This window comes from Trachurus japonicus, chromosome 7, assembly GCF_045865225.1.
Source record: "Trachurus japonicus isolate A0001 chromosome 7, Traja_1.0".
Classification (NCBI taxonomy): domain Eukaryota; kingdom Metazoa; phylum Chordata; class Actinopteri; order Carangiformes; family Carangidae; genus Trachurus; species Trachurus japonicus.
The window spans coordinates 1,152,132-1,177,866 of record NC_140913.1 but is presented as its reverse complement, the minus strand read 5'-3'; the positions used below and the strand labels follow the sequence as shown (position 1 = coordinate 1,177,866).

Sequence of the window (25,735 nt, the reverse complement as noted above, 5' to 3'; positions counted from 1 at the left end):
ATGAAACAACCAATGTAAAGTTATCCTTCATTCAGATTTAGGTCTGTTACCGTGTGTAGGTGCAGTCAGGAACAGTTACAGTAACTGTAATGTGACACTGCTCTGAGAATACTGTAAACCTATATATGTAATCTATTATTAGTGAACTGAACAACTAGTTAATCCAAACATCAGATTGTTCCAGTCTCATGGTTCTGATGGTTCTGTACTGGAAATGTGACAGACAACTTCCTGTTGAGGTCACTTTACCATGGTAACACGAATGCTAATGCTACATAGCAACGTTTGTCTTTTTTTTTTTGCTATATAATGTAGCATCAGTAGATTAGAAAGCACTTAAGTTTAATTTTCAGCAGAGTAGGTCATTAAAGGTCAAAGTAAGTCGGAGGCAGAAAGCTGCTGCTGTTTTTATTTAATGTTCTGATCTTCTTGGCTGGAGCATTTAACTCAGTAGGAACTGTTCAGACACACAAGTGTTGCTGAGACGATTTGTCCTTGAACTCCATACACTGTATTTACTGTATTATTGAAAATAGTTCTGTTTTGGAGAAGTAACACAGATCATCTATTACTTACAACTGCCAACCAGTGGGTGAATCAGTTTGAAACTCCCAGTGGCTTCTAACCCCCCCCCCCCGCGATGCTCTCAGCATCCTGGTGTGTCTAGATCCTCACTGCCTGAGGGGGGCGTCAGAGAGTAGTTCAGCATTTGTATGGATCTGCTGAGTTAAAAGGTCAAACAAAGATCTCTGAAATATGTAGTTGTGTGGTTTCACACACTCTGTGCCAACCATGTCACCGGCCTTAGGGCTGCTGCCTGTCCCTTTGAATATACATGAAACACTTCCACCCCCCCCCCCGACGTCATAGACAGCCACGTCACAGAGCCCTTACTCAGGTGTTCATAACATTTGTTATGGGAATAATGATGAACTTACCTGGTTATAGGTAAATCTTTTCAGTAAGTAGAAAGTACACCAGCTGAGTGACTGACTGTCCTCAGAGACCCCCCCCCCCAACAGAGATCTATGCAGAGAAAAGTGTTATGGGTAACCATAGAGTATGTCAACAAACTGAGTAGGTGCTTGTATTCCTGTCAGGACGCTTTGTCTCATGTGCATGTTGGATGACTAGCAGCCAGCCTCCAGTGGGACAGTCCTGGACCAGGGCTGGACAAATACCTGAGATGAAAAACTCTGGTTGTGCTGCATGTGACTGAGGTTTCCATCTAAACCTGCTCTCACTGCTGTCACCATTACTGGCCGCTCACACCTCCTGTCATAGTGAAGAACATAGAAGCACTTTGCAAAACGTTATATAATTAAGCTGACATTGTGTGGCCCTAACCATAATGTTCCACAGTGGAAGGTGGCAGCCATGGTCACATGACACGACCTGGGCGACTAGGGACAGCGTTGTAGTTGAGGCTTGAGAGAATGTGAGCAGGTGTAGCTGTGATCCTGCCTGCTTCCTGATGGAGTAGAATGGAGCATTATTTCTACCAAGGCCTTCCAGAGCACTTGTACCGGTTTCCTACCTTTTTACTGCTGTGTCCACAGCTGGAAGGGAAGTTCTACTGTACATGGGACTGAAAGTTCACTGCCCCTCTGTCCCGGTTCAGGAGTCGAGCAGCTGATTTGCTGCGTTTCAAGGTTCCTTTAATGGAGTGGTGCTGCAGCATGGCGAGAAAACCAGCAGCCCTTGAATAAGAGACGCTGCCCTCCTGAAGCTGGTCACATTTAATGGAGGTGTAGGAGCCTCCAGCTGGATACTGTGATGTGATGTTAGATATTTAGAATGAGAGCTAGTCAGGTGATTTGCTCTCTCCTGCCTTAATTCCACATACAGCATGTTGAAGGACGTCTCTCACTAGATTGTAACAAGCCTCAAAGTGTTGCACCAATGTCTTAAAATGCTACTGTCGTGCCTCTCTAAGAGTGTCCAATCTCGATCTGGGTTCAAGCACTTATGACATTTTTTAAAAGGATGAATTTGATCTGTACCTCAGAGACATGCAGAACTGTGGGTTTCTGTGATTTCTATTTGCTTCTAGTTATTTTGGCTCTTAATTGTGCCATTACATTTAAACTATAAAGGTAGATTTTGCGAATCTAAACTCTTTATCTAGTGGCAGACATTGACATGATAATTCAGTAAAACTTTCTACCTCTACCTGTTCATATATCTTTCTGCAAAAATCATTAGAGATAGTTTTAACCAGTTAGGCAGTTTTTACCACTGAAGATTGGGATTTGTTCAGAATTGAACTCTGAAGTGAAAGTCCAACATAGTCCTCTGTACTTGCCTTTAATGATATTTCTACTTATTTACTACCTCAGAGAAGAGACAGGTGACTGTCCATCTAACTGCAGAGAAGATGACTGTATAGTTTTATTTTTTTTGTCAGGACAAGCACATGTACTTTGTAGCTCTATAGTTTTTACTGAGGTTAGCTCACAGCAGAACAATGTCTAGCTCCACAAGAACCACGCTGTGTGACAGTTCACACGCACACGTTGTGTTGTGATCATGCGTCTCTGCCTCTTCAGTCTGGAATGTGTCCCGACAGTTTATAGAACAATGAATGGAGAAGTTGCAGGAGGATCCAGTCTCCACTCCCTCCTGATGATCAGTGGCCCAGCTGAGGTCAAGTGCTGCACATCTGGCTCAGGGAACATCAACGCCCTCCTTTATCACAACTATCAGACTGTGGGAGCGCTGCAGGACCCATATTGGGTCATTTGGTTCACTGTAATCTGTCACTTAGCCTGCCCGGTTATCACCTGTCTTGTCAGCGTGTGCAAGGTACATATTCCTAGATGAATCTCCCATCAATTGGATTACTACGAATGTGGGACGGACAGCAGATTGAACAACAGCAGGCCTCCTGTCAGGCCTGGTTTTTAGTGAACCTATGACTCAGGGACCTTCTGTCTTTAACTTGTTATTTTACTATGTTGGTACATATCTGCTGTAGGGATGTGTTTGTACAGCATCAACCAACGCCAGGTGAAGCATTCCAGACTGACCCTAGGGAGGCAGAGCAGGGTGGAGGACACAAGTTCACTTATGATCAGTCAGCACTGTTGTGTTTCCTGCACGTAGGTCGGCTCCACCTGGTGGAGAAACCACCACCATGTAGGTCTCATCAACTGTAATGTAGACATGTTTTGCTTTAGGTGTTTGTATTATCACTTAATAGACTAGAGTACAGTGAAAAGAAAGAGTTGTCATTTTCTAATTATCTGAACATAAAGTAATACAAAATAAACAAATCTTTAGATTTCAATATGTCCCTGTGTTCTTACTGTGGGGAAGGGGTGTGTGAAATTAAACAGTGACATTGACAAACATGAAAAGAAACATGATGCCAAACCAGCAAGATCAACATAAACATTCACTTCAACCAAACATTTATTTTAAAAAAAATGGTGCCACAGTTGGGATGCAGGAAAAGGAGTGAGAAGCAGAAGAACATAGGACACACTGGCACTGCACATAATAAAGGGTTGTGTGACTTATTTCAAGTGTCATATAATTCATGTTATTCCCCCACTGTCAAAAGTACTGCAAAGAACATAAAGGGTTTTTTCCATTAGATGAGTAAATCTTCCTTTATTTGATAGAGATCGGGCTGGTAAATATTAATACAAATGTAAATGTCTTTAATGTCTTTTCACAAGTGCAACAAGATTGGATGGTCCCCCTCGACAGTGCAGAGCACACGCAAAAATACATAAAGTATTGTGTATAAATATATCTACATCTTACTACATAAAAAAGCCTATAAATTATAATAGGAGGCGGTAGTAATCTTTTTAGGGCAACTGTAAGTCACCAGTAGGTGGCGGTAATGCGCCTGAACGTCGACTAGTACCCGCTTAAACTGAAAGGAAAATCAAGCCGAAGAAGCGGCAGCAGTAGCAGTGGGTGGGGCTGGGACGTGATGTAATGGAGGTAACTTCCCGTGGGCCACCGTTCAAAATACCTGCGTTGTTCTGCGTAGACGGTATGTAGTCTGATAAACAAACAACTAGCAGTCTGTTGAGATTTCTATCACACTTACACAGTCCGTGTCACCGACTGTACTGCTGGTTACCGGGGAGAAAACGGCTCGTTACCAAGCCTGAGCTCAGTGAGGCGCGCTCTGCTAGCATAGCTAACGCTTGTTCCCACCGGAGTGACATTAGTAGCTGATTAGCTCGAGGATAAATCAACAGCAGCGGGGGCAGGATGCAAGAGGAGTATTTGTGAAGACCGACCCCATCCACGGTAAGTCCTGAAACCGGAGCATGAAACGGTTTGCTTGTCGGTTAACTAGCAGTTACTAAGTGACCCGAGTAAATTTGACTTGTTAGCTTGATGTTTAGCATAGTTTCCCCGTTGACGCGCTAACATAGTTAACGTTAGTCAGTCATGCCCGAGGAAGTTTGTCTAAACTGGCTGATGACCAAGAAGACAAAGAGCGAAGGGTCTGTCAGCTGACTGGTTGAATTTAATTTACTAAAAGATGTGAAACGGAACGAACCTAACGTGAGACAGGTGAACGACCTGACGTTGTAAAGGCTGCGTCAGCCTCATATACCATTTAACTTTACGCATTTCAGTTGGTCGCTTTAGTTGGTTTGTCTTGGCGGTGTGTTTGTAGTAACGTTATCCGGTTAATGACCCGGAGAAACATGACATTTACCAGCGTAACCCTTAAAAGTGTGCGAAAGGTCACAGCGCGGTAACGGCCATCAGCAGACAGGCGCTGGGCACGGCCACAGTCAGTGTCGTTAAAACCGACACGGGCCTGACTGAGGTAGTGACTGTTGCACCTGCAGCTTCAGCTCTGAGGCCGCATTCATGTCTCTATGTTGGACCATGCTGAGACTGTGTCCTGTTATTCAGTCCAGTCGGTGCACGAGCCACTGGCAGACATGTAGCAGCCATGCCATGTAGGCACGGAGGAGGAAGCTACGGCTAATGACGTACCAAGATGTATGATATTTAAACCCATAACCCACACAGGCGTTTGAATTACAGAAAGGCAAAACTCGTTTTGGTATCAGTTTCAATTCTCCTGGAAGAACCAAACCAACCATAATCAGTCGGTGTTATTGTTGGAGGCGTTTGAGAGATTGATAAGAATTTACAGAGATACTTACCACAGGAGCAGCCTGTAACGTGGTAAAGTCATTATTCACCACAGTGGTCTTATTGGCCACTGTTTGTTATTCAGTGGACACTGTTTCCATTCACAGTCCTGCTTTTTGTGAGGCTCAACATTGTTTTAGTCCTGGGCCATGAGCCTTCTCATGTCAGACTTCTACTTAATAATCTGGGATGAGATGATGATTTAATAATGTGAATCTTAGTCAGCAGTAAAACTGTGTGAAACTTGGTGCCTAACTCCTGTAGTATCCCGGTAGTCTTCTTCACAGGGTCTCATTGGTTCAGCTCCTTTGCATGTCATGTCCTCATGTGCTCCTTTCACATCAGAGAGAGACTCTGAGAACAGGCTCTGGTCATTATCAGTAAGGAGCCATGTACAGCCAGTCATATCAGTGAATTTAAGCAACAAAAGAACCACAAAAGAACTTTGGCCAGTTGTGCAAAATAAACATTTTATTACATAATGAATTATTACATCAAGGGAGAGAATTGATAAAGTTTTTATTGAATGGGCTAACAGGCAGTAAGCATAGCAGGAAGTAAAGGATCTGGACTCATGTCCATGACCTCAGGAAACTTCACTGGATCATTTTAGGTCTAAATGTCTCTGCACAAACATGCACCAATCATAGAGTCAATGACAGACTCCATCAACTGATGCTCTGGTAGCCTGCAGAGCACTGACAAATTGAATTAAGAGGTTTAATCAACTCTGTCAAATTGTTTGGCAAATACAACGAGGAGTTTCTATTCGGTTATAAAAAAGTCTCACGTTAATGTGGATGAATCTCCGCTACCAACACTTGTTAATGGGCCCATTTTTGATAAATAGGCCTATATCGTTCTGTCTCTATCGTTATTTTGTTATTATTAGTGGTGGCGGAAATGCTGGTCGAGCCGACCAGCGTTTCCTTCGTGGCGAGTCATGAGAATAACGCAGCTGAATCGCCGTTTATGGTCGGAACTACGACGGTATGTGAACCTCTTTGAACCTCTGACTTTAATTCTTGATGAATGAAAACATGAGTCCGTCTTGCGCCAGTCAAAGAATTTTACGGTGCGCGCGGAGGCTCATAAATGTAGTGTGAAAGCGCTTCGCTTTTCCAAAACTCCTCGTTGTCCCTTTAAATACAGCAGAGGTTAAGTTATGTTTAAAAGAAAATGGCCACCTGTGAAGTGCAAGTGCCCCCCCTCTACTTACTTAACTTTTCTTTATTGTCATTACCACAATATAAATAAGGAGATGACATTGGAGAAGCACATGTCCAGGCGTGGTACCACTGTCAGATGTTTTTATTTCAGTTTGATTTCAGTGAAACATTTTCCAGCTCCTCAGGTTGTTTCTGATGTCTCATTCTCCGTCTAGTGCCATGTCTCTGGTTTTCACTCGGCCCAACACCAACGCAGTCCACAGCAAGAAGGACAAGAGACTTATGGCAGAGGTGAACGCGTCGCCGCTTAAACACTTTGTCACAGCAAAGAAGAAGATCAACGGGATCTTTGAACAGTTGGGGGCCTACATTAAGGAGAGTTCATCCTTCCTAGAAGGTACCCAACCACCTGCTATGCAGAGATGCACCACCTCATGATGAATCTGAACAACATGTGTATTCATTAAGGGAGCGTTGGAGTTTTAATGAGTGAGATAAATGAAGTTGAACCATTTGAATGCATGGCTTTATTATTCAGGTGAAAAGAATGCATATGCACATTTCTGGGTTTGTGCATAAACATAGTGTTAGTGTCATGAATCTATGGAGTTTTATGCATCTGGCCTGAGGACCAGAGGTGATTGTGTACCAGACAGCAAACTGAATGGGACGCAACTCTGAAATGAGACAAATCAAGAAGAAATTGATGCTCTAAAGTAAACCCTCTCCAGAGAGAGAGAGAGACGCATTAGTGAAATTGCTCTTGTTGAACAGTTGTACAGAGCCAGTGCAGTGGCTGGGCTTTATATTGCTCTTTGCAGCAGAATCAAACACTCAGGCCGCTACATCAACATAATGCTGCTGCAAATCTTTGATCTGATCTGATGAACAACTTGCAGCCTCCTGCATACTGTCAGACTAGACACTGTTCACCTCAGTCCATCTCTGGCATGCTCACCTGGTGTGCATGCCATCAATGAAGATAATGCTACATCAATCTGAACACACAGTAAATGTAATGCAGTGTGATATCATACTGCCAGGTGAAACGTTTAGATTTGCAGGGCTGACCTCTGTCTGACCTTCATATGTTAGATACCCACAAAAATGATGAGCTGGACCCGGTCACCACGGAGGAGCAGGTCCAGGAGGTCCGGGGTTACCTCACCAAGGTGGCAGGGATTGGAGAAGTGCTGGCTCGTAGGCACATGAAGGTGGTCTTCTTTGGGAGGTCTGTATATCTGTGTCCTACCGGTCTTTGTTCCACTTGACCTGAAACAAGGGCATTTACAGTGGAGAGCTTATGATGACACACTGCTGACAGGCTTGTTTGTTCTAACAGGACCAGTAACGGGAAGAGCTCAGTGATCAATGCCATGCTCTGTGATAAGGTGCTGCCATCTGGAATAGGACACACAACCAACTGCTTCCTGAGGGTGGAGGGCACAGACGGTAACGAGGCCTTCCTCCTCACTGAAGGCTCTGAGGAGAAGAAGAGCATAAAGGTGAGGAAGAGCTGACCGACGGCTGCACCCCGTCTCCAGTCTGTCAGTGTGTAATCTTCTGTCCTGTTTGTGTGGACAGACGGTGAACCAGCTGGCTCACGCCCTCCACCAGGACGAGGACCTAGACGCCGGCAGCTTGGTCTGCGTTATGTGGCCCAAAGCCAAGTGTGCTCTGCTGAGGGACGACCTGGTGTTGGTGGACAGGTCAGACCCTCAGCCCTGCCACTGTCACATACTTGGTTTCAGTTGTCTTACCTAAACACCACCATTCAGCCGACTTACCCCACACCGTGTTCTCCCTCCAGCCCAGGTATTGACGTCACCACAGAACTGGACAGCTGGATCGACAAGTTCTGCCTGGATGCTGATGTGTTTGTTCTGGTGGCAAACTCTGAGTCCACACTGATGCAGACGGTGGGGCCTCTGAGTCAGCATGTTAAACTTTACCAACTGCTCTGTGACTAATCTGCATTGACACAGATTAGGGATGCACATTTCGATTTTTTTTTTTTTCTGACCGATAACCGACACTCGTTAACCGATTATTAACCATTAACCGATAAGATTAGGACGCTGGTGGCGCACATGTTTATTAACGGCAAAAAAAAAAAATTGATCACTCCAAATTTTTTTTTGTGGAACTGATCAGCCTACAGCTGATCAAGGGGGCAGTTGTCGGTCTGAGAAGTGAAGCTCACTTCCACGTTCAAAAAACTGCAATCCCCTTGGCTTCCTCTGGGGGCTGGTGTCAGAAGGGAACAACTCCAATTGAGCCCCATGTTAAAATAGCCGACTTTACAGCTTAAAAAAACATATTTACAGCCTGGTACATTTTATTTTTTTGGTCTCAGCCGATAGTTGAGACACTCTGAGGGGGGTGAATTTTTTTTAAACTCTACCGTTTTACTATTATTAGTTTAAAGACCGGGTAAACCAAATTCAGTATTTTTCTTCTTATCATATTAATTAGGCCTTAAATGTGTCCCTCAAAACATGTAAAACATATTTTTCCCATTCATCATTTCCTTGAGGAGCTAGGCCTCAGAGACTGTTCTGTGTGCAGGTTTAGAATGGGCGGGCCTAAGTCTATGACCGCTTTACGTAAAGCGGTCATACTTACATAAACCCGCCCCCTGCTCTGCTCTACATATAAATACATTCAGCCAACTGACTTCAGAGGTTTTCCGTCCCACTTGCTCTTCAGTCTAGCTGAAACACGTGCAACAGCCAGCTAACTAAACGTAGCTCATGTTCACACACAGGGGAGACCACTACTGTCTTGTTCCTTCATATACCGAGTTTCCAGTGCTAATGTTAACGTATTCACACCGTGATAAACTGATAAACAGCCGTCACCGCGGGGAGAGAGGCTGACTCCCCCGTCACACACCCCTCGCAACGTTACACACACACAGACACACACCAGCAGCAGCAGCAGCAGCAGCAGCAGCAGCTACAACACCGTCTTTTGACCAGAGTCTCCCTCATTAACACACTGTCCGACCAAACAGCCTCCTCTCCCCCCAAACAACCAGACACACGGGGGGAGACCAGCCATACTGTACAATCACGGACAGAAAACACCGTAAAAAAAAAAAAAAAAAACTCCGCCGTGGTCTCAGTCCACCACACGTCCAAGCGGACACACAGCTGATCAAACCATTTCTTACCTTCACTCTGGTGTCTAAAACAGGCAGCAGCAGCATCAGTCATCCAGTTAATAATCCACCGATCGATATTATTCCCGTTTTGATCGTTACTCGCGGTCTGCCCGTTTCCTCCGTTTGCATTGTGTGAAAGAGAAAAAAAAGTTTTTAGCCGCGGTAGCAGCCGTAGCCTCCCGGCTTCACTGTGTTGTTTCCCCTGGTCTGTTTCTGATCCCGGCTCCACCGTGTTGTTTCCCCCGGTCTCCTCCCACCGGGCCACGGCTGCTGCTCAGCTCGGACGCGGTGTCACGGGCGCCGGGCGGTCTGGACCGGGTCTGGACTCGGTATCAGGTCCAGAGATGATTCACTGTCTCTGCTACTGCTTCTCCTGTCAGGACACTTGAAGCTAAAGCTAAGCTAACGTTAGCTAAAAACTTTATTTTTTTCACACAATGCAAATGGATGCAACACGCTGACCGGTAACGAGATGTAAACAGGAGCAGCATGGTGATTATAACCTGTTGGAGCTGGATGACTGCAGCTGCTGGGACTGTTTTAGACACCAAGAGTGAAGGTAAGAAATATTTCCTTTAGGTTTATCAGCTGTGTCAGTGCTGAGGACTGGTGTGTGTGGTGGAGTGTGTTTGAGGTCACGTTTAGGGTGTGTATCAGAGACGGTCAGTGAAGTCCAGCTCTGCTGCCATGGGGCGTGGTCTCTTTGCCTGCAGCACGACCATATCGCGACACGCCCCCACCGTCCGGAACCAGAGAAAACTGCTCATTTATTGACAACTTTGATGCAGAATTGTATATACTTAACGACTTTTTTAGTCCTCCAAATTTGACAGAGTGGTTAATAATATATTTTCCTGTGGTATTATAAACTTAAAACACATATTTATTCTTGGTTTACCCGGTCTTTAAAATTCTGGCCAATTAGGGCGGAAACGTTGAGTGACAGCACAACAGCAGAGCTCCTGACAGCTCCTCTGTGGAGTTGCAGGTGAACAGGCTGGAGAGCAGCGACATCCTCTTTTATTTATTTATTTCATTTTTTTTCAGCGCCGTTTTTACAGGTGATTCACATCTATGTCGTGTAGGCAAGGCAAGGCAAGGCAATTTTATTTGTATAGCCCATTTTTACAAACAGTTTGTCTCAAAGGGCTTTACATGGCATCGTAACAACATCCTCTGTCCTTAGACCCTCACATCGACTGAGGAAAAACTCCATGGAAAACCCTTTTAACAGGGAAAAATCGGAGAAAGCTCAGGGTGAGCAACAGAGGAGGGATCCCTCACCCAGGACGGACAGACGTGCAATAGATGTTGTTACAGACAAGAAAACAGTTTACAGTTTATGTCACAGAATGTGCGAAATATGGAAATGTTAGCAGGAGTTGATGAAGGCAGCCTCTGGTGAGGGGGGGGGGCAGGGAGAGCTGGCCAGCTCGATGGGAGGACTGGGTGGTAGACTGGTCCATGGGAAGGGAGGGGAGGCCGGTCTAACAGCAGGGGAAAGGGTGGGAGGGGGGGCGATGCAGGCGGCGGCTGGTGCAGAGAGATGGAGCTCCGGTGGATCTGCGGAAACACAGAGAGAGTGCGAGACACCAAGGCCAAACTACAAAGTACAACAGAAGATGACAGTTCAAAAATATACTGAGGAGAGGAGAGGAGAGGGCTCTGTGTAACCAGATGTGTCCCCAGCAGTCTAAGCCTATAGCAGCGTAGCTATAAAATGGTTCAGAGCTACCTGAACCAGCCCTAACTAAAAGCCCTGTCATAAAGGAAGGTCTTAAGTCGAGACTTAAATGTAGTTAGAGTGTCTGCCTCTTTGACCCATGGAGAGAGCTGGTTCCACAGTAAAGGAGCCCGGTAACTGAAGGCTCTACCTCCCAGTCTGTTTTTAGAGATACTGGGAGTCACTAACAGACCTGCGTTCTGGGAGCGAGTGCTCTGGTAGGACAGTAAGGAATGATTAGTTCTTTCAGATAGGATGAAGCTTTATCATTAAGAGCCTTATAAGTCAGCAGAAGGATTTTGAAGTCTATTCTAAATCCTACAGGAAGCCAGTGGAGAGAAGCTAAGGTGGGAGAGATGTGCTCTCTCTTGTCAAAACCCTCGCTGCAGCATTCTGGACCAGCTGGAGACTCTTTAGAGAGTTTTTCGGAGTTGCAGTAGTCTAACCTAGAAGTGATAAATGCATGCACCAGTTTCTCAGTATCACTCTGGGAGAGGATATTCCTAATCTTAGTGATACTGCGCAGGTGGAAGAAGGCGGTCCTAGTCACATGTGTAGGCTACATTTATGGTCTGATCTTCCTTCATGGGGGCTGCCCTGCATATACTGTCAGTCCTCATGTGTAACTTTTTTCAGCGAAATTTGACTGAAGGCACGTTTCTTGTTTTATTCAAATATTTATTTTAATTTTGTCAAAATGGAAATTATATTTTAGTACATATTTTTGTTGTTGTTTTGACTAAAAAGGACATCTTTTGAATATCACAGTACAATATATCACATGTGGCCTGACCGACCTCAATAAATGGACCTTCGAGCCATTGAAAAACATCTTTGTGGCCCTTGAAGATTTGTATTTGAGTACCCCTGGGTTAATGGTTAAACGGTTAATCATGTGCATCCCTAACACAGATATAAGTGGACTCTTTTATGATGAGATGTGAAGTGAATTTTTTGACAGTGACACCTTTAAAAAAATAAAATAAAATGTATGATGTTTTCCCACAGGAAAAGTCCTTCTTTCACAAAGTCAATGAGCGGCTCTCCAGTCCCAACATCTTCATCCTCAATAACCGCTGGGACGCCTCTGCCTCAGAGCCTGAGTACATGGAGGAGGTCAGTAGAACTTCTACACCTGGAATCACAACATGGTGACATATACATTCCAAGTATGGTGGATGAACTACAGCAGTTTGTCACACAGGTCACCTCACCCACAAACAAAACATTCATGCCAGGAGACTGGTGGCTCAGTGGGAACCTTTTGATGAAGGTCCCGGCAGGAAGATGAACACACTACGGTTCCAGTGAAGGAAACTGTCTTTCTCCAGTGGCAGGAAACACAAGAGATTTAGTTTGCTAGAGAAATACGCGTGACAAACACATGAAGCATCAAGGTGAACATGAAGCCCAACCAATGGGTCAAATTCTCATGTATAACCAGATCACAGAGATTACCACACCACAAAGGTTTCTGAACATAGACCTAACCTGTCAACCTGAAATGTAAAGTATGAAGGGAACCAGCAGAACCAGTATCCTGCACTCACTCAGCTGCTTTTCTGTTGACTGCTGCTCTCAGTTTGGCTGCTGGCTGAAGCCATCTGTCACCTGTTCTACTTTGTAATGTTGACGTGTGTTGTTGTCAGGTTCGTAGGCAGCACATGGACCGCTGCACCAATTTCTTGGTGGATGAGCTGGCTGTGGTGGACCGAAATCAGGCCAGCGACCGCATCTTCTTCGTGTCTGCCAAGGAAGTGCTCCAGGCTCGAGTGCAGAAGGCTCAAGGGATGCCTGAAGCAGGTGGGTGCAGTGGACAGCGTGGACCCTGAAAGGGTCTATGAAAACACAGGGAAGACATTCAACTTGGAACATTGTAAACCCCAGTCCAGAGATAGTTGATGCAGTGCATCTGATTAAATACCATTACTGAAGTGCCAGCTGAAGAAAACTCCTGAGTGGATGTGTGGTGTCAAATACCTGAATACATTATAAACACATTCATTTCTCACAGTTGCATTTCAAAAGATTGTTGCTACATGTGGTCCTGTTGCAGGTGGCGCTCTTGCTGAGGGATTTCAGGCCCGAATGTTTGAGTTCCAGAACTTTGAGCGGAGATTTGAGGTGAGATCCTGATCACCATTTATGAATGAATATTTAGATCAGTAACCCATTTAGTTCTGGTCCTGAGCTGAAGAGTTATCAAGTTTTTTGTCAGTGTGACTTTAAGAACAAGTCACAGCTGACTGCCTGACCCACATCACACACTTCAGTGTTTGTGCCATTCTTTGTACTGGACACACCCAGATAACTTTGCTAAGATGACAAATGGGTGTTGTCCCCAGAAGTAAGAGTTCATTAAAAGAAAAAAAAAAGTTTTCATAGGATTAATCAGTTATGCTCATCCCTGTGTGTGTCTGTTGAGTGTAGGAGTGTATCTCTCAGTCTGCGGTGAAGACCAAGTTTGAGCAGCACACAGTGAGGGCCAAGCAGATCTCTGAGGCCCTGCGTCACATCATGGACTCTGTTCACATCGCTGCACAGGAGCAGAGGTGAGTCAGGTTCTGACCGCGTGAACCTTAGGCCCTCTTCAGATCTGCATTAACACGGTTCTTCAGTCATCAAATCATGTGGTCAAGCTTTAAGTGGACAAATGACTTGATGCCTGCAATTTCTGAGTCCCAATTTTTCTGCAGTAAAAAAAAAAAAAGTTTAATTCACAAAAATATGAAATATTTGTAGTTGCTCCTGTCTCTGCCTGTGCTTTAACTTTTTTGCTAACATTTCAACAGTTTCAATAAATACTCCTATTTCACATATGTCTTGATTTGCCACTTGTGATCAGATCTCACTGCCTGCTTTATGTGCAGATGAACAGACATGTCTTGGACACATTTGCATTTACATAGCTAAAAGAATGAGGTCACATCTGGCACAGACCACATACTAGGAATGTGGTCTGAGTGATCAGATCTCAAATGTGTCCTGAATGCATCCAAACCTGTTGTTAAAGTTGACCACCTGTGCTCAAGTTAGCCGAAGTGGATGTTGATCACAGGTCTGAACAGGTCTCTCATTACACTGTTACACTTAAGCAAGATGGTCAGTTAGTGCACACTGAGTTCACTGGTGTGTGTGTGTGTGTGTGTGTGTAGGGTCTACTGCCTTGAGACCAAAGAGGACCGTCAGCTCCGGTTGGAGTTTATAGATAAGCAGTTGGACCTGTTGACCATGGACTGTAAGGCCAAGATTAAGAAGATCACTGAGGAGGTGGAGAGACAGGTAAAGCCCAACCTGACATCATCATTCAGCTGCAGTGGGACACTGCTAAAACACTAAACCCTATTGTCTGAACCAAATGCTCAATTGCCTGAACCCACTGATTGAACCAGTCACTCTTTTGGCAAAACCATCAGCACTTTTCACCAACACATTTTCATTGTGACGCACCTGTGTTGCATAATGCTGAGCACAGGTGGCAAAAGTCAAACACAACTAAAGCACGGGTGTCACCGGTTGAACACAACAACTCAAAATGGATCACACTTGTGGCTAATGATGTGAGGGAACATACTATATAAGGCAGTTCAGGATGAAGTCCTGTGGCCTGATCCAGTACAGAGAAATGATGCTGTGGCTGAGTTACGCACTTCTCATTTGCATATTTTTGTACTTTATTTTTATGTAGGCTTACTGCATACATGGGCTAAATGCACAAGATTTCTGTTTGTTTTTGTACTATATAAGTGCTACGTGTAAAATGCACAGGATTTCTGTTTTTTGTCCTTTTTTTTTTTTTTAGTACTACTGTATATACAAGTGCTAAATGCACAGGTTTTTTGTTTTGCAAGAGGAGAAGATGAAAGATGACAGGGTGAAAGAAGAGAGGATAAGGGAGGGAGGGAGGGAGGGAGGGATGAACTGGGAAGAAAAAAGAAGGAAGGAAAAGGGGATGAAATGGATGTGGGGAGGGAAGAAGGGTGAAAGAAAGGGAAGGAGAGAAGTGCTAAATGCACTGGTTTTTTGTTTTGCAACATGCATTTAGCCCACAGTGAACAATAAACATTTATTTCTACAGCTTCATGTGCTGAGCATTGTGTTTTCTATTTTTCTATGTAGTGTTTAGTGACTGCTCAGTTGTGTTTTAATTTTGATTGACACGAGGTGAAAGTTTAGCTTTGCAAGAAGAGTCTGAGGTTTTGTGAATGTAGCTTGAAAATTGGGGTTTGTGCTCACAGTTTAGAGAAAAGGAGAGCAGCTTTCGAGAAATGTGTCTTAGCAATCAAGAAAAACTGTAAGCTGCCTCCTGAATCTTTGTGCTGACGATGAATGTGTGGCATCCCAATTTATTATAAGCTAAACAGTCAGAGCTAACCCAATGAGATTGAGGTGACGTTCTCAACAGGAAGTGGTTTTCACTGTGTTCTCTGCTCATGTTCAGGTGTCTAATGCCATGGCAGAGGAGATCAGGAAGCTTCATGTGCTGGTGGACGACTACCACATGGACTTCCACCCATCACCAGTGGTGCTCAAGGTCTACAAGAATGTGAGTTCAACACACACTCAGCACATCGCTTAGTCCTTAAAGGGATATTTCAACATTTTGGCAAATTCTCCTATTGCCATAAGCTCTATAGTCATAGCAGTAGGTTCATTAACTTTAAAGGAATAGTTCACTCAAAATTGAAATTTCACTCATTATCTACTCCCCCTCATGTGGACTAGGGGCTGGGAGAAGTTTCAGAGTCCTCCGTGGCTTCTCTGAGTTACAGGGGGTCTTTGCGTAGCAGTGCATGTCCATAAAACGGTTGCAAATGGATACCAACTGTCTTCGTAACAAAAAGACACACACCAAAAAACATCCAAATACCTCCATGCTGCTCGTATGTAATGTCCGTCTGGTATTGAAGCCCCGAAATGCGAAATTGTTCTTTTTTGTTCCAAAAAAATTTAAATAAGTCTATATTTCAAGCTTGTTTGTAGCGGAAGCTCCTCTTCCTGGTCCGTCCAAATCTCACGAGATTTGCGCCGGCGTAAGTGCGATTACTGACTTCTCCCAGCCCTTAGTCGACATGAGGGTGAGTAGATAATGAGTGCAATTTGAATTTTGGGTGAACTATTCTTTTAATTGTCAGTGCAAGCTGTTTTTAGATAAGAGGGGCAGAGACGTGAGCTCTGTATTTCCGGCTATTTAATAATTAATTAACGGTAATGAACCTACTCCTAAAACTATTGGGATTACAGTATAGCAATAGGCCAATATGCCAAAATGTTGAAATATCCCTTTAATGTGGACTTGACTGGGCTGGAACAACAGTCATCATACCTACTGAACCTGTCTGTATAGTGGGTCCACCCTCTGTTAGTGAATGACAGGGGGACCCTGTTCCTCTCTGTGCTCCCCCTCCTGCAGGTGCAGGGTGTGTGTTTGTGTGTGTGTCAGCAGTCAGCTGTTGTGTTTGTAGCCATCAGCTGGTCTGAGTCAGCATGTCATAACTGAGCCTGCTCTCACTCACAGCAGGAGTCTCTGCTGGTGGTTGTTGGATCTATAAACATTAATTCTATCCACATAGATCTGTCACTGACAGTTGGGACATGGTGCTCTCTCTGTTAAACCCGGATGATTAAACTATGATCATCTGGTTCTGTACTTGCACACAGTTTTAGTTAAGGATGGGCATTTAGAATAATTTTCTAACTGAGTAACCTAACCTGGCCTTAAGGTGCGTTCACACTGGACCTTTTATTTTTGTCGCCGTCAGGAATTTCACCTCGCTCGGAATCGCTCTTTTCTTCCTGTCTGTATTGGTCCAGCACGGCTGATATTGTACCTGCTGCCGCTGTTTACCTGTTGTGGAAGTCCCACAAGCGCCGTACAACGTCAAGCTGGCTTTGCTCTGCCGGACCGGTGGAGTTGTATTATGTTTCCATGATTTCAGTAGTTGTCATACAGTAGTTACGCATAGATTACGGCAGCCAATCGGTCGCTGTCGCTCGGAGCCCCAGCAATTTTTCCGCTTGAGCAATTAATCACTCAGTCGCTCGTTTGCATTGACTTAATATGTAAACTTGTCGCCAGCGACAAAAATAAAAGGTCCGGTGTGAACGCACCTTTACCCGGGTAAAGGTGCGTTCACACCGCGACACAAACGCGCTCCGTAACCCGTAATCTTTTGTTTATGACGGTTAAGACTACACAAACACACACGCCGTAACATCGTATATGTTATGTAACGTTAGCCACCGCTCCATTTATTGATTTTTCGCCGGCTTCGTTGTAAACAGATGCGCATGGAGGAGAGGAGCGTAACCAGAACAGAGGAAAAGCGAGCGGACTTGCTCAGTTCCACAAATCTTCCGTGTACTGTCTTTCTGTGTAAATATCTCATGTTCAACATGAAAACCTGCTTCTTATATTCAAGTGCGGCCTATATAGTATGTACAAAATTCATTTTCTTTTAAAATGTAGGTGGTGCGGCTTATATTTAGGTGTGCTCAATAGTCCGGAAATTACGGTATGTAGTTTGATCAGACGCTAGACTGCGCTCTAACATGCCATTTTTTTAATCCTAGGTTAACCGGGTAATAATTCATAACGATTAGCAGATTGCCTACTCGAGTACTCGGGCAACCATGCACATCCCTAGTTTTAGTCATGGATCTACACATGTTCTTTTTGTCAGAATTACAAAGCCTTGCAGTTCAACCTGTCTCACTATTGGAATGGAATAGAATAGAATAGAATAGAAGCTATTTGTCATTGTAAAAGAAGCTGTGCTTGAAACATCACTGTTATGTAATTAGATTAGATTAGATTAGATTATACTTTATTATCAGATCACTCTGAAATTTGTCTTGCGTCCCATGACGTCCAAAGTTTCACATAAATGATAACAAAATACAAAAAACATACATTTACAGAAAGCATAAATGTTACCCTCAAAAGTCACATTTAAGAAAGACACAAACTACCTCCTAACTCCTCACAACATAAATCCAACATTACAAAGTGTCTTGGTGCAACACCCAGTGCTCAGTCTGTGCATGAACCTTAGGGTCTATTTAGAGACCAAACTCTGATTTAACAGTTTGACAGACTGAGGGACAAAAGAGTTCCTCAGCCTGTTCAGTCGAGCTTGTGGAACTGGAATTGTAAAGGTTCAGGGACATTATACTGGTACATTACTTTTGGCACAGCTTACATGGAATGAAAACAGTTAGACCAGTGGTGCACCAACTTAACGTGCACATGGAGGCTGTGCTAACTTAGCCTCGTAAACCAGCCTCTCGCGGAAGTGCATTTCATTTCATTCCGAGGGAGAGTCTGGCCTCATCCCCATTCTAAGCGTTTGGACTGAAACTCTCAGAAGGCCGAGCCAATCAGCGTCGCCCGCTGTGATTGACACAGCACGTTGACCAATCAGGGACCGACTGGTGCAAAGTAGGGATGCACCGATCCACATTTTTTCACTTCCGATCCGATCCCGATACAAGAATTTGGATATCTGCCGATACCGATACTTTTCCGATACCAGAGCTTTTTTTTTTTTATTCAATTATTTTTTTAGATTTTCCCCTCCCACCTAAAGCTATGTTCTACGTGGGGTGTCAAACTCATTCAGGGGCCACAAACAGCACAACTGGATCTCAAGTGGGCCAGAGCAGTAGAATAATAGCATGATAAGGTATAAATAAAAAGAAGAACTTTTCCCTTTGTATTATAAGATGTTTACAGTTAATGAACTATTCTTTTACAAAACATATTATGAACAATCTGAAATTTCTTCATAAAAATATATGTGCAATTTCAACAATAATATGCCTCTTCTGTCTTCTATGTAATTTTCACACTTGGCAAATTCATTCTGAGGGTGAGATTGGACTCCCTGCTGGACCAGTTTTGGCCCGCGTGCCGCACGTTTGACAACCCTGGTCTACGATCTGAAAAATTATGAGAAAATTTTGAAAAAAGCACCCCACACACAGACACACACACCCTCCCCCCCAAGCTCGTGGCCCTCCCCTCGGAGCCTCCTAACGACACACCCCCCTTCAGCAGAGCAGAGCAACAAGCCTGCCTGCAGAAACCAAACACGGCTTTGAATGCGGAGTAACAGTGTCGGATTCACAACTTCCACAATAAAAACAAAGATTACCTGTTCAACATAAACTCCGCTCTATCAGCACCGCCGCTGCAGCGGGGTCGCTCTGCACACAGCACACCGCGGCTCCGCAAGCTTTAGAAAATTGTTTTTTTTTTAAATAAATCGATGTAAAGTACAAATTCGAATTAATCGATTTATTGCCCAGCCCTACATTGCACGTTGCTGTCTTGCTTTGCGGTGTTTCGAGCATGAAATATTTACAAACAGCGGACATGTGTGCTGCTCAATGCTACCCGGCTGCTGCTGCCAGTGGCTCGGCAGGCTGCAAACAGCGGAATGTATTTCCTGAACTGGGGCTTGTCTCATCTCTCTGCCTCACTGACACACGGCACACGCCTCCTTCAGGAAATCCGTTCCACAGTTTTGCAGCCACCTAGCAGAGTAGCCAACAGAAGTAACTTTTGGAATCATTTCAGCAGACAACCATGAAAGCACATGTGTTTCAGGGATCGGAAATTTGTGCAGATGGGATCGGAATTTTCCGATCCATTAATTACACTCGTATCGGTACCCGATACCGATACTGGATCGGATCTGCCCCATCCCTAGTGCAAAGCCCCGTCACTACACCAACTTGCTGATTGGCTGAATGGGGTTGTCTGTCAACGCTACTACCAAAGATATTAAACCGTCTTTGCTACTACTCCCGCCTAGCTCCCGCCCACCCCAAACGCTTGCAGGGGGGATGAGGCCAGACTCTCCCGAGAAATGAAATGCATTTCCGCGAGAGGCTGGTTTACGAGGCTAGTGCTAACTGGGCAAACACCAAGAATGACCGGAGTAAGTCGCCTGTCTGCAAAGCTCACTGGAAAAAAAGTCACAGCTTACACTTCAAACCTGATGCAGCATCTGTGGAGTCATGACCAAGCTTCACATGCCCAAGTGAAGGTCAAGTCATAGTTATCATCACCCGAGGTTGTTTTAAATGTGCTTTATAAATAAACTGAGTTAGTCTGTCGGAAAATAATATGTGTCAGTTGCAATCGTTGAAGCGTTGGGCTTCCAGTGAAACATAAACAAATGGCAGGAAACGGTGAAACTCTTGTACTACTTTGGAAAACTGTGTGTTGAGATGGTCAAAGGAGTGTGTGAGGTGCAGGAAATGGTTTTTGTGTGTATGCATCGTTTATGCAACTGACCCCTGGTCTGTCCCTCAGTGTCTGAGCCCCCCCTGAGTCAATCATGCTTCTATGTAAAGCATGACTATAAGGATAATAACAGGATAGACTATAATGCTGAATGAGAATATGGTGACTTCTGTGTGCTCTGAAACCCCCCCCGTGTCAACAGCATCAGTCCCATTGCCCCCCCCCCCCCCCTCTCTACATCTGTCAGTCTGGTATCTACATGCAGCAGAGTGTAAAGCTCATCTCAGGCCTCCTTTTGGCTTTGGACCTGTATAAAGCTCAACTAATCTGTGTTATGTAAGAGCGGTCCACACTGTGTCGTGATGTTCTCATTCAACTCGCCAAAGCTCATTGGATGGGCACAGAGACCACACAGGCTGCTGCTGTCTAAGCCTCCAGCACACGAGGAGGAGGAGATGAGCAAAGGCCAGAAGAGTCACACTCACCTGGACAAACACAGAGTCCAGAGTCTAATACAAATGCAAACATAGATTTGAGTGTTTTTGTTAAAAACACTTGACACATTGACAGTTACTGTGCACAGCTGTATGAAAGGGTTCCTATGTGTCCTTAAAAACCTGGAAAATGATTGACCACTTTTCAGGGGGTGGTGCATCACTAGGGGACAAATTAAAAAGGCAGGGCTTGAAGACCTCCGGTGTAGGAATATTTTGGTGAATTTTTTTTTTTAATAATAAAAAAAAAAAAGCGTCTCTCCCACTCGACCTCACCGGGAGCGGCGGCTGCAGGTACCACAGCTACATCCATAGTGCGAATCACGGGGGGGGGGGGCATTGCAGTGCAGCCGCCGACGTTGATCACTGCCTGAGGATATAGCCTAAACGCAGCTCAAACCGACCCGGTGCCTCAGCACGGTGACCAAGCTTTGATAAACACACCGGACCCGAGCTGGTTTACAGTAGGCTATCCTACTGGAGCTTAATTGAAGAGAAAGAAAAAAAAGCGCTGGTCGCGGTGGAGCGGAGAACAGCGGAGTTTCCTCTGTTACAGCTGAACAGCTGACATGTGGTCAAGACGTATGCTACAGACCTGTCACTAGCTGCGTTTCCATTGCAGATTTTCGCAAAATAAAAGCGATATTTCTGAAACTTCGAAAAAGTGCAATTGCCATTTGCGGGTGTTTCCATTGAAAGGTATTTTGTGAAGAGCCGTAATGCATCTTGCGTTTCTATGGTGACGGCACAGCGATCTCAGCTGCCCACAGCTGTTGCTGTTATTGTTTTTAACTTTGACGAAAACAGCGCTTGATTGCTGAAAGGCAAAGCCCATGTGTAGGGTTGGGTATCGTTTGAAATTGAACGATTCCGATTCCTATCGATTCTCGATTCCGATTCTTTTAAAAATGGGGGTTAAAAAAGTCTGCATGATCTAAAATGAGGGAGAACCTGAGTTATTTTTCCCACAGAATTAGACTCTATTTGTGGTGCTGGCAGATATGGGTCTAAATGTTTGAAGGTATAGCCTACATTATATCAAATTAATATTACATTCATTTAAATGACTTCACAATACAAAATATTTGGTAAATTTTTAATATTTTTAGGCTACAGTTTGTGTCAAATAACAAGTCACAAAGTGACTTTACCCCTTTAAAGCAGAAGTAAGCGATATTTTTGTGTTAATATAAGTCTTAAATAGTTATATCTTCCGACAGCAATCACTTACATAGAGTGTTTGGACCGAAACACGGGTCTGTCAGTCACTCTGCTCTGCTCTGAGCCGAGGAGAAAACTTTTCTCGTATCCTACAATTTTTATCCAATGAGGAGAGAGAACGGCATGCAGGGCTGTGTGTGCAGCCAAGGGATGCGCCTGAATGTGGTGACGTAGGGACGAGGACTGTTATGGTGCGTTCAACAGTGATGTTGCTAGGTACGCGTCCTGCGTCCCTGACGCATTAAAATCTGAAAGGACGCATTAAACTCACTATCCGTGCGTCCCGGGGACGCACCTCATTTTCCCCATTAAAAACGATACATTGTGAACATTAAAGCAGAAGAAAGTGGTCCGGTCGTTTTCGCTAATGCTGCGTTCCAGGCAGGCTTTTGAAATCGTAAATTACAGCTTCAAGTCACAACTTACGACTTTGTAGCGTTTCAGGCAACCCACTCGTGTTTTTCGGACCTGTTTTACCGGTGAAAGTCACTATAACGGCCACTCGTAACTTCCGACCGGTGAACTCGTACCAGATCGAACTGGTACCACTTCACGGTCGGAAAAATACGAGTTTCCTTGAACGCACCATAACAGTCCTCGTCCCTACGTCGCCACATTCACGGCGTTCCTTGGCTGCACACACAGCCCTGCATGCCGTTCTCTCTCCTCATTGGATAAAAACTGTAGGATACGATAAATGTTTTCTCCTCGGCTCAGAGCAGAGCAGAGGGACTGACAGACCCGTGTTTCAGACCAAACACTCTATGTAAGTGATTGCTGTCTGAAGATATAACTATTTAAGATTTATATTAACACAAATATATCACTTACTTCTGCTTTAAACAACTCGTGTTTAATCGCAGTAACTGGCAAAAGAAACCTTGTTGTTAGCAGACCGGACAAGCGCTGTTTCAACTCTCTGCGCATCTACTCGGCGCAGACGTGATCCCCTAAGTATCGCGACATGCTAAGCTAGCCGCTACCAAAACAACTAGCCCGTCACCGCTGATTTCATTTCAACAATTAAAAATACAAACTTCATAGTAAATAAACCCACGTTTCCACTGCTCGATGTTGTGCTCGTTCGTGTCGATTATGTTTTAACGTTTAGGGGACGTGCTGTAATGAAATAAATAAAACATTATCCGGCGTGGTGATGAAAACTACACAGAACGGCAGCCGCCATTTTGCTATGCTCAAACGGCGTCTGCGCATACATCGCGCTTCCAACGAGATCCCGTTTTTTCTCGCGTAAGCAGGTAAAGGAGAATGCAAAAATGCCACCAAAGAAAAAGATAAAACCTATTGCAGGTCAGCAGACTATTGCAGCTGTATTTTCTGCTCCCACTACCTCTGCACTCCTCCCTGGCTCTGATCAGCCTAGAGAGAGTACCTCAACATTGCCTGTGCCTACTTCTGCCTCCTCCTCTACTGAGCCTGATGAGCCCACTGCAAAAGAAGTGCCTCAACCTTCTGCATCTTCCTGCCAAAAAAAGCGAACTTTTCTCAAGCAGTGGCTCACCACATACAAATGGCTGCGCTTTTCAGATGACAATTTCATGTACTGTGACATTTGCACTACTTACAACAAAACAGGCACATCTATGCACAAATCAAACAAATGCTCCAACTATCAGCACTCCACCATCACTCGCCATGTTTTAAGCAAAGAACATCAGGCCTGTCTCAGTATTCCTGCTCTACAAAAAGACTTGGAACTAAGTCAGATGAAGGTGGACAGTCAGCAGGACAAAGCAGCGCTGGTGCTGTTAAAAACCACTCACTGGATGGCCCAGGAGGGGGTCCCCCTTTCCAAGTTTGAGTCATTACACAACTTTCTGGCAGAGGTTGGTGTCCCAGATCTCAAACCTCTGCAGCAAAAAGCTGTATCTTACAGTTCACGATACACAGCCACAGAAATGCTGTCCAGTATAGCAGACACTGTGCATGCAGCGCTAAAAAAGAAAGTGTATGCATCTCCATTTGTGACTGTGCTCACAGATGAGTCTACAGACATCACCAACCACAAACGCCTTGTTGTATATGTCCAAATCACTGATACTGAAACATTTCAACCAAGCACTCATTTTGTTGCAAATAAAGAGTGTCTGGATACAACAGGTGCAGGCATTGCAAAATGCATCCAGGAAGTGATGTCAGAGCTGGATGTCCCATTAACCAAAGTGATGAGCATGGGATCAGATGGAACTGCAGTCATGACGGGAAGAAACAAAGGCTGCACAGGCATACTGCTTCGGTCCAACCCCCATATGGTGAATGTGCACTGTGTTGCCCACTCCCTGGCCTTGTGCACATCTCAAGCAGCAAAGGCAATACCAGATCTCAAAGAGCATCAGCAGTTACTGACTGATCTGTTCTATTACTTCCGTGCTAGTCCCAAACGAGCAGCCAAAATAAGAGAAATACAAAAACTGCTGGAAGACCCAGTGCTCACCTACAAGGAGCTGCATTCCATCCGATGGCTATCTTACTACAGTGCTCTTCAAACTGTGCACAGGACAATTGACAGCCTGCTGACATACTTCACTGAAGTGACCCAGGATATCAGCAAAGACCCAAAGGCAAACGGCCTAAAGAAAAAGATTGGCACAGTGAAGTTCATCAGCATCACTGCTCTGATGATGGATGCCATGGCCCCTGTTACAATCTTATCCCAGTTCCTGCAAACAGAAAACGTTGACATTGCATTGGTAAAAGTGAAGCTGGACTTTGCCATCAAGCATCTGGAAAAGATCAAAGAAATGACCTCTCCCAACCTCACAGCATTAGCCAGCGACATCCAGGGCAACATGTACAGGGGTGAGCATCAAATCACAAAAGCCACATTTAATCTGACTCAGTTGTGCATCAGATTTATTGACAGCTTGATAAGCAACATGCACTCCAGGTTTCCAAACACCTCGCTGTTGTGTGCGTTTGGTGTGATGAGTCTCCGTCCCATCTGCTTCATGAGTGAAGAAGAGTTGAAGGCCTATGGAGAGGAGGAGTTAGAACTGCTTATTACCCACTATGGGCATGAGCAAACCCACAAATGGAAAGAGGGTGCCAAGGACCACCAGATGACAACCCAGCCCCTCATCAACGCTGAACAAACTCGAGAGGAGTGGGCCCTGGTGAAGAAAGTTGTCAAAGCACAAGCACAGCACTACCCCAGAGACAGCATGTGGAAGCTTTGGGCATTGGTGACAAAATATCACCTGCAAGATTTCCCCAACCTCACCATCCTTGCTCAACTTGCCACCACCCTGGCTGTGCATACAGCTGGCTGCGAACGAGGATTCTCTGCTCAGAACCTCATCCTCACCCCTCACAGGAACAGGCTGTCATCAGAACATCAAGAGCAGCTTCTCAAGGTCAGCCTGGGGCCCAAAAGGTCAGAGTTCCCTTTTGAAGAGGCACTGGCCAAATGGAAAGAGGTCAAGAAGAGAAAGCTGTACACTATGAAGTACAAGTAATCATGACATGCTCTAGACTTGATTCACATTAAGCTGCTTACAATACACCATCATCATCATCATCATCATCATCATCATCATCATCATCATTTCA

At 44.7% G+C, this 25,735-nt stretch overlaps 1 protein-coding gene and 1 long non-coding RNA gene across 3 annotated transcripts in view; both read left to right on the top strand.

The window, feature by feature from the left end:
• Positions 1–875: 875 nt before the first annotated feature.
• On the top strand, positions 876–3,289 carry LOC146983914 (uncharacterized). The gene is made up of 2 exons (XR_015036123.1): positions 876–1,594; positions 1,668–3,289. It is a non-coding gene; the product is annotated as an uncharacterized LOC146983914 (long non-coding RNA).
• Positions 3,290–3,981: 692 nt separating this feature from the next.
• The window catches only part of mfn2 (mitofusin 2), a 43,346-nt gene continuing 21,592 nt past the window's right edge, over positions 3,982–25,735 (top strand). For both annotated transcript variants that reach the window (XR_015036124.1, XM_085780716.1), the window contains exons 1-12: positions 3,982–4,272; positions 6,524–6,705; positions 7,404–7,539; positions 7,651–7,813; positions 7,893–8,017; positions 8,119–8,227; positions 12,206–12,313; positions 12,847–13,000; positions 13,254–13,321; positions 13,628–13,749; positions 14,353–14,479; positions 15,639–15,743. Coding sequence is in view for 1 of the 2 variants with exons in the window: in XM_085780716.1 (XP_085636842.1) it covers positions 6,528–6,705; positions 7,404–7,539; positions 7,651–7,813; positions 7,893–8,017; positions 8,119–8,227; positions 12,206–12,313; positions 12,847–13,000; positions 13,254–13,321; positions 13,628–13,749; positions 14,353–14,479; positions 15,639–15,743 (1,395 nt within the window). In the remaining variant the exon portion in view is untranslated. The remainder of the gene's footprint in view (positions 4,273–6,523; positions 6,706–7,403; positions 7,540–7,650; positions 7,814–7,892; positions 8,018–8,118; positions 8,228–12,205; positions 12,314–12,846; positions 13,001–13,253; positions 13,322–13,627; positions 13,750–14,352; positions 14,480–15,638; positions 15,744–25,735) is intronic.